The sequence below is a fragment of the Coenobita brevimanus genome, chromosome 12, assembly GCF_032717465.1.
Source record: "Coenobita brevimanus isolate Jiangsu-jjx chromosome 12, ASM3271746v2, whole genome shotgun sequence".
Taxonomy (NCBI): domain Eukaryota; kingdom Metazoa; phylum Arthropoda; class Malacostraca; order Decapoda; family Coenobitidae; genus Coenobita; species Coenobita brevimanus.
Window position 1 is genome coordinate 18,104,492 of NC_136965.1, and position 12,500 is coordinate 18,116,991.

The 12,500-nt window shown below is 44.0% G+C and overlaps 1 protein-coding gene across 1 annotated transcript in view; it reads right to left on the reverse strand.

Annotated features, from left to right (window-relative positions):
• Nucleotides 1-1,764: 1,764 nt before the first annotated feature.
• LOC145413012 (cell adhesion molecule Dscam2-like) overlaps nucleotides 1,765-12,500 on the reverse strand; it is a 27,507-nt gene continuing 16,771 nt past the window's right edge. Inside the window, exons 13-19 of the mRNA XM_080282834.1 lie at nucleotides 12,323-12,430; nucleotides 11,991-12,170; nucleotides 8,997-9,166; nucleotides 8,271-8,301; nucleotides 7,221-7,358; nucleotides 4,804-4,969; nucleotides 1,765-1,789 (exon numbers count right to left, since the gene is read on the reverse strand). Of these exons, the coding sequence (XP_080138960.1) occupies nucleotides 1,765-1,789; nucleotides 4,804-4,969; nucleotides 7,221-7,358; nucleotides 8,271-8,301; nucleotides 8,997-9,166; nucleotides 11,991-12,170; nucleotides 12,323-12,430 (818 nt within the window). The remainder of the gene's footprint in view (nucleotides 1,790-4,803; nucleotides 4,970-7,220; nucleotides 7,359-8,270; nucleotides 8,302-8,996; nucleotides 9,167-11,990; nucleotides 12,171-12,322; nucleotides 12,431-12,500) is intronic.

A 12,500-nucleotide genomic window follows, 5' to 3' on the forward strand; every position in this document is an offset into this window, starting at 1 on the left:
CTGGTCGTCCTGGGTGTCCCTGATGAGGGCGAGAGCTTAGCTGGAGAAACGACGGACGAGGGGAAACTTAGCAAGATCTGGAGTGAACTGGGCGAACCCCTGAACATCGAGTCCTGTCGGAGGTTGGGACGAGGTGAACCAGGGGGACGTAAGAGGCCCATCCTGGTGACCTTGGCTTCGAAGCAGGTGCGGGATAAAATTCTTGGGAAGACCAGGAGGCTAAAGGAGACTGGCGCGCCGTCTGACCGTGTGTTTGTGAAGAAAGACGTACATCCTTCTGTACGGAACGAATGGAAGCGTCTGCGGGATGTTGAGGCGGCAGAGAGGACTAAACCAGAGAACGTCGGCTGCACGATCAGGCTGGACACAAAGGAGAGGAAACTTTATCGCGATGAGGTGGTCATCGACAGCTGGCGGCCGGCTCCTTTCTAGGTGAACCAGAAAGAAGACATGTTGCAATCATGTCGTGGAACATCAATGGGGTTCGTACAAAGTTAGAAAAGCCCAATGTACTGTACTGGCACTGTTAATGAATTACGATGTGATAGGGTTGAATGAAGTGAAAACTAGTGATCGTATCTCTCTACCTGGCTATGTTTGTTATAGAGACACTGTGAGGTCAGACGGACATAGAGGGGCACAGTGGTACTGGTAAAGCGTTGTTTACAGTCATCTGTGATGGGTGTAGACTGTAAAATGAAAGACCAAGTTTGGCTCAGATAGTCCCTATTGAGCACTGTGCTCTTGGGGTTTGTGTATATACCCCCTACAGATTCGCAGTACTTTAATCCTAACAGTTTCAGTTATATACAAGAGAAAATCATATGTGGAAAAGAGGAAAATTGTAATGTTCTATGAATGGGAGACTTGAACACACGTTTTGGTACTGGTGTTCAAAGTATTATAGTGAATTTACTTGTCCCTGGATCTGATTATTTCACCTACCCTGAGATTCCTGATCAAATTAATTTGCCTAATGAGAATGCAAATACTATGACTACTGTATGTGTAGAACAAAATTTAGTGGTGGTAAATAACTTGAAATATGGTGAAAAACATTATAAGAGCAATCTGACGTATAGGAAACATAATGAATGGATTTCTGAAGTAGATGTGTGTATTGCTTCTACCCAAATTTTAAATTGCATTCAAAGTTTCACTGTGAATAATGGTCTTGATATTCCATCGGATCACGCCCCCATAGCGGTTGCTCTGTCCCCCCCTGTGGTGGATAGGGTGTGCCTTGGTGTGCGGGCGGGTTCGCTTGGTGATCATGCAGTTTTGTATTGAAGTTGTAAGAAGAAGAAATCTCGGTTAAAACGTCCTATAAAGTTTTGTGATGTTCACATCGAAAACTTTATTGGGGACCTTTCTCGATTCGATATTCCCCAGTTTGATCCTGACATTGATACTAATGTGAGCCAAATGGCCGATATTTTGTACAGGTGTGCTAGTGCCAGTCGGTGTGCTCAGGTGACTGTGTCAGAGGATGTCACAGTGAGCAGGTGGGAGAGACTCTTAAATGATATGGATGACAGGCGTATGTGGAAAGCTATAGACTGGCGTGGGGAGTATAGAGATGATAGTGATGATTCCGACGGTAATAAAAAACCCACAGATGAGGATTTCAAAGCCTTTTTTGAGGAGGTATATAACCCACATGATGCTGAACCTATTGTACCTACTGAGTTTAATACAAATGTAACCAAACCAGTTCTTGATGATGACTTAGAATTTGATGCGGTTGTGAGAGAAATACATAGATTAAAGCAAGATAAAGCGTGTGGGCCTGATGGGATAAGACCAGGAATTATAAAGTTTTTACCAGACCAGTGGATACACTTTATATTAGCGTTGTTTAATGCAGTCTTTTCCTCTGGCTCTTATCCCACATCCTGGTATGGTCACGATATTTAAGAAACAGATCATTACCCAAGAATTACCGTTGTATAAATATAATAAATTGTTTGGCAAAGCTGTATGACATGGTGCTATCAACTCGGTTAAGTATGTGGTTTGTTCCGTATCGGGAGCAGGCAGGGAGTCAGGAGGGCCGGGGCTGCATTGAACATGTGGTGGCACTTAGACTGTTAATTGATTTGGCCCACAGGAGAAAGCATAAGTTATTTGTTTGCTTTGTCGATTTTACAGTGGCATACGACCCCGTCCCTCGCGCCAAATTGTTTCGCATGTTAGGTGAGTTGGGGTGCGGGTCGCGAACGTTAGCGGCGCTGGTGGCGATATACGGGGTTACTTTGAGCATTATTGGGACAGCCATTGTAACATCCAGGATCGGCGTCAGACAGGGGTCCCCAACATCTTGTTTATTGTTTATCATTTTTGTAAACAGCATGATTAAGTTGATAAAGTCCAATTGTGGGCCAGATGGTTTTTTACAGTGGCTTCATCTCCTTGTCCTTATGAACGATACTGTTCTTCTCTCGACAACGCGACGCGGGACGGAACATAAACTTACATTTCTGAATCAGTTCTGTGTAAATAATGGCATGGTTGTGAATAACATTAAGACCAAGTTCTTTGCAATCCATGCGTCAGTGGGCGATCGTGAGCCATTCTGCGTTGGTGATATGGTCGTGCAGTGGTGTGACAGGTATGTGTATCTGGGCAGTCTGTTCACAAGCGACGGGACCCTGTCGTCCGCCATTACCGCCCACGCACAAGCAAAAATGTGCCACATTCTGAAATTTGTGTCATTTTTGGAAAAGAATATAGACATACCATTTTATGTTAAAAAGAAAATGTTTGAAGCAGCCTTAATGTCAACCTTCCTATATGGCTGTGAGTCCTGGTTCAATGGGAACTTGAGGCCAATGGAAAAATTGTATAACTGGGGTATTAAACAGCTGCTGGGAGCTCGTATGACGGCGTGCACGGACGTTTGTTACGTGGAACTCGGGTGCCCGCCACTGAAATCTTTAGTACTAGCAAGGCAGAGGAAGCTTTTCCAGCGACTGTGGGGGAGAGGCGCGGTATGCCTGATGACCCGTGGGTGCACGCCGTCAGGCTGACCATGGCGGCTAACACACCAACAAGTAAACACATTAAGAGTTTAATTAATAATTCTGTTGATGATGTTAAAGTCGGCATTGAATCTTTAAAGCAATCAATTTCTAACTCTACATCTTCTAGAAGGCTAATTTATAATGTGTTGAACCCTACCTTAACAGTTCACGAGATCTATAAATGTCGTGGTAAAACTAGTGAGGTACACAGAATGGCATTTAGTCGGCTGCGGGTAATCAGTCACAATCTGGCTATTGAGACGGACCGTTGGAATCGGCGTGGACGGGGACGTCTCCCGGTAGCAGAGCGGCTCTGTCCATGTGGTGCTGTGCAAACAGAGTTGCATGTACTGGAGGTGTGTCCACTGACTCAGCACATACGTACAAGATATAACTTTACTTCCTGGAGTCAAATCATTGGTGACGATGCTCAGTTGAGGAGATAGTGTATAAGGTCCTTTCCTGTTTTGGCTAGTGTGTACTATAATGTTTATCATAACCTATGTTATTTAAAGTGTATTTAATTCATTTTGTATGCTCTTATTCTAACCATGATATATCATTGGGATTTTTTTTTTTCCGTAAAAAAGGTGATTGGTCAAATTGTAGTTAAGTTACTAATCAGAAGTGTAATGATTTCCATCTTTCATTAAGGCTATATAGATGCACTGATCAACCCTTTAATACTTCGCTTGTTTTGTGGACCATAATTGTTTGCTAATATCTGATGTGCTGTTTATCATGTTAAGGTTTATTGTTGCTTGAAATGTTGTATGTGTAACTGGATATTGTGGCCAATAAATACTTACTTACCTACTTACTTACTATGTGTGTGTGTGTGTGTGTGTGTGTGTGTGTGTGGTTAGGGCAGGGGTGGTGGGATGCCCTATGGTTCTCAGTGTGTGTGTGTGATGTGTTAGGGCTGGGGTTTTCTTGTGTGTGTGTGTGTGTGTCTGTGTGTGTGTGTGTGTGTGTGTGTGTTGTGTTAGGGCTGGGGTTATCTTGTGTGTGTGTGTGTGTGTGTGTGTGTGTGTGTGTGTGTGTGTAGTTAGGGCAGGGGTGGTGGGATGCCCTATGGTTCTCAGTGTGTGTGTGTGTTGTGTTAGGGCTGGGGTTATCTTGTGTGTGTGTGTGTGTGTGTGTGTGTGTGTGTGTGTAGATGGATAGATAGAGAGATAGCCAGATAGACAGACAGGCTAATATACACAGATAAATGGACAGACAGACACAGATTAATGATTAGTTTGATAAATAAATACAGAGTGATGGGGAGAGAGAGAGAGAGAGAGAGAGAGAGAGAGAGACAGACAGAGACGGGGGGGGGGGATGGAGGCCAAGGACGAGATGGAGGGTTTGAGTGGAGACGTGTACGAGTGACGATGGTGTGAGCTGGAGGGAAGGCAGCCTGATGACTGAGGACAAGATGACATGTAGGGGCCTTGCTTGTGGCCACCCCCTTCGGGATAAAGGCGTCTGACTACAGATAGCTAGATAGATAAATACATAAATAAATGGATAGATAGATAGATAAAAAATAAATGGATAGATAGACAGATAGATATAGATATATACAGATAGATAGATGTATAGACAGACAGATGGACAGACATATAGACAGATATAGATAAAAAGAAATAGATAGATACCTAGATAGTTATAAGTAGTGTATATACATGCATACATACTGACAGACAGAAAGAAAGACAAATAGATAGATAGATAGACAGGCAGACAGACAGGCAGACAAAGAAAGAAACGGACAGGCAGACAGAAAGCCCACCACTTACTGCTGGCATGGGCGTGGGCGTAGGAGGTGGGCGTGGCTGTGATGGTATATCCGGCCACCGCAGCGTGGGCGCAGGTGGTGGGCGGGGGCGACCACCACACCCGCACCCCACCACGCCCAGACCCGCGGCACGACACTCCGGCAGGTGGACACGACGGGGCTGAAGAACCGGGGAAACATTACAATATTTTCCATTTCCATCTTAAATCCAATTACGATTTTTGCTACAGTTCTTTCACATTAACTTGATCCAGATTCTCCTCCTTAACTTATTTCTCTGTCTATCTCTCTATCTATAGCCAGAAGCCATAATTCCGTCAATGGTGGCCGTTTGACTCTGAATTAGTTGTTTTACGGGGAGAGGCACTAACCCTCCACCAACCTACTTGTTGACAAGTAGGGAACACGTATGGGTTCAGTGGCATAAAAAGACATTGCTACGGCTTTACACCCTTCCCATAACACTTCTTCGTGACTAACATAATAATTTAGTGTTAATGAAAGACACTGCTATGGCTCTGCATCCTTCACATAAGTCTTCTTCGTGACTAACAATAATATAGTGTTAATAAAAGACACTGCTAAGGCTCTACACCCTTCCCATTACACTTCTTCGTGACTAACATGACAATCTAGTTCTATTAGAACTTTGAATTCAGGATGGAAAGATGGCAATTTTAGGTCAAGTATAGTAAAAAAGAGTATTGACATTACTAAGAACGTCAAGGAGGTAAATAATGTATATTAGTAGGTAAATGGGGATTTCTAGCCAATCTCTCTAATTTCCACAGTTGATTGTTTGCATCTCGAAATGAACGGACGTTGAATCTGGCTCCCTGTTAATTTGTTTTTATTTGTGAAGGGAACACTCTTACGGGTTCTGGCTTTTGGTTCCCTTCTTCCTTGCATTAAGAAAAAATCATAACTAAAAGAATGCCGAGTATAGTAAGCCTGACTGGAGGGCGGGCCTGGAGCTCTACGGATTCCATGGTACTCGTCCTAACAGCTCTCTTGCCCTTTACCTGTAGTGAGTGTCCATGAGCTAAACCAAGGCCCTCGTAAGCTGGCATAAAATACAATGCTCTCTCTTCTTTGTACAAAATATTATTTCTCCCTCCTTGTACAAAATGCTAAGAGTGACAGGCTTTAACATTCAGGTGTCCAGGTTTCTCTTCAGTATTTTGTGCAGTTTGGCCTGAAAAACTACACTCCTTTTGCTCTATCTTGGCCCAAAATTGCCATCCCTCCAACTTGAATGCTGAGTTGTAAGAAAAGATGGACACTGGATTTTTATATCAGTCACAAAGAAGTGCCATGGAAAGTGTGAAGAGCGGTAAAACTATTTCTGCCACAGAACTACGTGAAATAAGCTGTACAAGGACGAACATCTTGGCCAAGTTATAGGATTAAGTGTTCGGTCGCTCTCCAACCTCATCCTTAAGTGGAACCAGAATAGAGGAGGTAAGGTGTCTTTGGTTAGAGTGAGCTATTCTAAGTGGCTCTGGGAATTCGTATCACCATTTCTTTAGCGCTTTATTCTGCATATCACGCCTCAGTATTCCCTTGCATGTTGTTGCTACAGTATGTCTATATTAAAACTACTCATATATAGTATGCAAGGGAACGCTAAGTGTAATATGCCAGATAAATCGCTAAGCAAGTGCTACATAGAATACAGCCCAGAGACTTGAACATTCGAATCAGTTCATTTTTTTATTTAGTTATTTAGTTAATTTTTTAGTTATAATTATCACTTCCTGCTCGAAAAGTATAGAGGTTGTTGTGACTACAATAGGAGGTTTCATGACCACTTCTTGGGCGATTTATATTCCTCATTGCATTTCAGGATCCTTTTGAATATCAGTATTGCAAACAATACCTATATTAAAACGATATAGATAGCACAGAGGATTAGATCAAGGAGTAATATACAACATAAATTGGTCAGGAAGAGGTGCGACGAAGTCCCCAATGAAATCTACAGTACTGCTTAGAATCTTAAAAAGTAGCGATTTTGAAAGTGGTCTCCAATCCATTCCAAAATTGATATATACTCGGACACAGCTCACCCCCTTCCACGCCTGTCTCCACCCCCAGGCTCTGACTCCAGCATCTAATATACTATAGTTCTGGTCGCGCGCGCGCACTCATGTGTGTGTGTGTGTGTGTGTGTGTGTGTGTGTGTGTGTGTGTGTGTGTGTGTGTAGCCAAAACTGAAAAAAGGAAACTTGGCAAGACCCCTAATTGTTCCCACTGGTTTTAAAATACGAAGAATACGTCTGGGACTGTTGCCGCTCAGCACTTGTTTGTGACTATACGAGTAACTCTAAGTGTGGGCAGGTGTGGAAGGATGAGACGTGGCCAGGTGTACAGTAGTTGTAATCTGGAGTGTACCTTGGGATGCCACTCACCGTCATGGCTGGTGGAGTCGACTATCCTTGGTGAGGACAGTGGGCCTGGTCCCGCCCTGGTGAAGGCTCGCACTGCCACCTCGTACAGCGTGGCGGGTGTCAGGCCTCTCACCTCGTACTGCTCAACGCCACCTGGTTCTGGGCAGCAGGGACCGTTTTAGAACTTGTGTACTACTACTACTGCTAGTACTACTACTACTACTACTACTAATGATAATAATAACAATAATAATAATAATAACACTGTAATAATAATAATAATAATAATAATAATAATAATGCACCCTTTGTGAGCATGGCAGCTTCCGGATTGACTCAATCGGATACGCTTGGGTGAAGCTGCAGAATGTGATTTTTTTTTTTTTTTTTTTTTTTTTTTTGCGTATCCGGTGGAGCCAGGATTCCGGGGGCTTGAATGATGATTGTAATGGAAGTGTGGCCTATTTGGATCGGGCAAGTTTTTGCTGTATGGACATTGCTAAACCACACCCTGCCCTTGGGTGGGTAAGGAGGTCCGGATGATGATGATGATGATAATAATAATAATAATAATAGTAACAACACTACTACTACTACTGCTACTACTACTTCTACAACTACTACTACTATTACTACTACTACTACTACTACTGTTCTGTACGCTCCAGCAACTGCTTTTACTATTGCTACTACAACTCTTACAACTGCTACTTTGACTACTACAACGACTGTTTTCATCATCTGGCAGATGTGGACACCTTACCATCCACTCACTCAGTGTAGAGTTACCATCAGGTGAATCTATCCTGAATGGCAAGCTAAATGATTTTTTGTAGCCCAAGAAGCCATTTTCTTTGCTGGGTGGTAACCATATAACCAAATGGACACCTGGTGGTCTAGTGGGTTATGGCTCTCCAACTAGACGTGGTCCATCCGAGGGTGGGGTTTATTGCTCTCATAATACTGCTCTACCCTCCTCTGTCTTTATTACCCGTATCCTACCTCACCCCCATTCTTATGTGGGAGAGAGAGACCATGATGATGATGGTGATGGTTTTTCAACGCATTTACGGATTCTGAAAGCAGTTACATTCTCTGATTCCTACAATAAGTATCTTTCGGTAACATTTATTAGGTACCTGATAGGTGAGGTGAAACACATCTATGAAGTAAAATGTACCCCTCCTCCACAAACAAATATATAAATGAATAAATATATTTTAATAATTACTATAGATCTGCAAGGTAGAGCCAGGATCCGAGGGGCGTGAACGGCGTATGAATGATTAGCTGTCCTTTTCGCTGGACATTTTGTTGGTACTTTTTCCTACTTTCTCTTTCCTTGTTTTATGAACTCCACCCTACCCCATCCTAACGAGGGTCAAAGAGGTCAGATGATGAACATGATGGTAATGATGATTTATTTTGCTCGTAATTGCAGTTCCCCTCGTTATATTTTGAAGAACTGCATATATATGCAGTGACACATGTAATGTGACAGACCTGTGACTGTCCTGGTGATGTATATAATGTGTGTGGCAGACCTGTGACTGGCCTGGTGATGTATATAATGTGTGTGGCAGACCTGTGACTGGCCTGGTGATGTATATAATGTGTGTGGCAGACCTGTGACTGGCCTGGTGATGTATATAATGTGTGTGGCAGACCTGTGACTGGCCTGGTGATGTATATAATGTGTGTGGCAGACCTGTGACTGGCCTGGTGATGTATATAATGTGTGTGGCACACCTGTGACTGGCCTGGTGATGTATATAATGTGTGTGGCACACCTGTGACTGGCCTGGTGATGTATATAATGTGTCCCTGGAGGTTCTGGCGCCTGACTGCGATGGTGTAGCCTCTCAGGGTGCCGTGGGTGAGGAGGGGGTCAAGGGCGCTCCAGGTCACCAGCAGGGAGTGAGGACCCCCCGCAGCCACACGAACGTCCCGAGGCGCCCCTGAAGGTGCTGGAAGAAGAAGAAACACATTTGAGTAGAGGCAGAATGTGACTTTCGGCCTTATTAGTAAAACAGTGAAGGCAAATGTGTCGACAAGCCATTAAATTCTGACAGTTGTTTACAGAACACCCGTGATTCTTAGACGTCATTAGCCTGCATCCCACGCTTCAGAGCACAGTCAGCTGATTTTGCTCAATCTACGCAAGTCGAGGAGTAGATGAAAATTTTACTCTAATCCGAGATGCGAAAAGATTATCCTAAGCTGAATACAACGGACTGGTGGCGGCAAGAATTAGCAATGAAACGGATTAGTGAAGAGGGCAAGAGAGGCAATCAGTTCATAATTTAGTCCCAATCTATCCCAGAACACAATCGGGAATACTCCAAGTTGCTCTTACACCCTTATCTGTATACTTGAATAAACTAAGCCGGGCCCAAGAGAGAAGCAAATATTGTCCGCCAGTCTGACAGGCAAGATAATTAAACACAGGACTCGTTTGATATTCCTACTCGCGAGGTGGACGTGTTCACCAAGGCACCATCGGCTTCTGTGTTTTCGAAATATGAGAAAAATGAAAGTGTAATTAATTTGCCGCAGTTTCACACAACAAGCGACCTATTAAGCAAAGTCTAAGGCACGTATTCTCATTGGTTAAGGAAGCTCCCTAATGCCTCCCCCTTAGCGATTTATTTTTGGATAAGACTGCTTCAATCCCATTTTTTACGTTCTTTATGCAGGGTATGGTGATACTGGAAGGATTTATGTAACTCAGAAGAGGACAGTAAGGTGTAATAAACAAAATAAATCGCTTAGGAAAAGGTGTTAGGGAATTTAACCTACGCGAATACGGGCTTAAGTTTTCCCAGTAGTGTACAGAGTGATTCCTTTGATTCTGGTAACGATTTCTACTGCAAGCGAGTATCAGCGCACCCTTATCTTGTCTAGACATGATAGCCTTCCAGTCCTAACCTAATGCCTTATCAAAGTCCTATCACACCTCATTCCTACCCTAGTGTTGGTATTCTGGGTTGGTAAAGTGGTTGGTAATTTGCTGTGACAATAAAATGCTTAGCTCAAATTGTAAGCCAGGACACTGTGTCAGACTATGTACTGTAAATACTGTATAGCTTTCTTGGTCAAAAAGCCTTGTATTCCAATTCTTGTTCTTATGGCGCCTGGTAGTTTAGTGGGTAATTAAGGCGCTCCAGTCGGATTGAGCTTGTGCGGGTTTATATCCAAGGGGAGGTTGGGGTTTATTGATCACGTAATGCCACTCAGGGATGAGTGAGGCTGGTCACTCTCACTTAAATGTCAGGGCCAACTTGCCTAGCCCCAGGCTCCTAGGCTTCTCATGAGGCAACACAGGAATGGATGACGAATGAATGAATGAATGACTGTTCTTATTATTCCTACTGCGGCACAGTGACGGTCCAATTTTGCAGTGATGCTAACCTTCCTCGGTGGTGTTACGATGCAGGTGGATGAGGTCTGCAAGAGGGCTTCCAGGTAAACAGGCGCCACACCACTACACAGTACTCAGAGTAACGAGAGAGTAAAACCCTGCACCAGCTCTCCTTGTTAGTGTTAAGATGCGTGCGGGTGATGACTTTGAGACGCCCAGGTCATTGTTATATATATTAACCTCTTAAATCCATGTGCAGTCCTTTATAACTTCCCATGTAGGTGCCTTACGATTTTTTTTTTTTAATTTTAGAAAGGGCTGTCATACTGAAGGTTTTTTTTTTTAATCAAGCCTTCCTCGAGCCCATGCGATTCCAATAATCTATCCCACGCTGAATAAACTCGTCAGGAAATGGCAAGAAAAAGTAAGAAGGACATCCTCTGGCCCAGGGGGGGTAAGAAGGAGGGATTACGTGTTTCTAGGCAATCAGAACAAACCCTAGGGTACGGATTGCCACTACATACTGCTAACATAGGAACAGTGAGTGAAATTCTAAGCTGCCTAGGTCGTGGTGAAGATGCGTATGGGTGATGGCTGTGAGAGGGTTTCCAGACGATAAGTAGGTGAATAGATAGAGGATGGAGAGTGAAAGACTAAAGAGGAGAGTGTATGTGAGTGAGCTGGAGGGGGTAGAGGGAGGGGGAGGCCGAGGATGAGATGGAGGGATGGAGTGGAGAAGTATATGAGAAAGGGGGTGTGAGCTGGGAGAAGGGCAGTGGAATGGCGGGGAACAGGGCGACATGGAGGCGATTTGTTTGTGGCCACCCCTTACGGGATTAAGGCGTCTGACAAGAGATAGATAGACAGAATAAATAAATAAATACAAGACGAATGAACCGCTTCCACTGTATACGAATAAAAAAAGATAATATACCCCTATTACATTAACTTGGCCCAGATTTTCGTCATTCTTTGGACCATTCCATGTAGCTCAGTGGCAGGAAAAGACAGTACTGCAGCTCTACATCCTTTCTATAGCGCTTCTTCGTGACTAGCAGCCTGTTTTTAATGTTACTCAATTGTTGCAACTCAGCAATCGAGATGGAGAGATGGTGATTTTTAGGCCAAGTCAGAGTAAAATGGGTATAGTAAAATCCTGCACTAATTTTCCCTTTGGTGGCAACGAAGGTGCGTGTGGGTGATGACTGTGAGAGAGTTAATGGAAAAAAATGACAATGAAAATGACTGCGGCCTGGAATTGTGGTGTCTGAATGGGAAGGGATAAGTCAAATGATCCTCTCCTCTGTGGTGGTGAAGATCCGCGTAGGTGATGACTGAGTGAGTTAGAGGAAAAGAAAATGACTAAAAATGAATACGCTCTGGAACTGTATACTGTCTGAATGGGAAGGGATGTCAAAAGATGGCGTCACCTTCCTCTGTGGTGGTGAAGATCCGTGTGGGTGATGGCTGTGATACTCCGAGGTCGTTGTGTGCCATTAGTCTGACCATATAGGTGTGGTGTGGGGCCAGGCCTGTCAGTACGTGGGATGCCGTCCACTGCCCTACACTCACATTGCGACTGTGGCCAGACCAGGACTCCTCCTTCACCCCTGCAGCATGGGGCGGCAAACATAGTACTTACTCAACACGTTAAACATAGCATAGCATAGCATAACATAAGATTACATAGCATACACCTACCCTTACCTTCATACTCAAAACAACCCATCCTTATCCTTACACTCAGAACGACCCCTCATACCCTTATACTGTATGGTGACCGCGGCGGGCTGGGGCAGAGTCCATGACACCACCGCTGACCTGCTGGTGACCTCGCTGACCGTCACGCCAGAAGGGGCAGTGGGCGGCTCTGGCGGGGGTGACAGGAGGGAGAGATGGTATTGGTAGAGTGGTATTAAGTATTGTGATAAATGGTATAG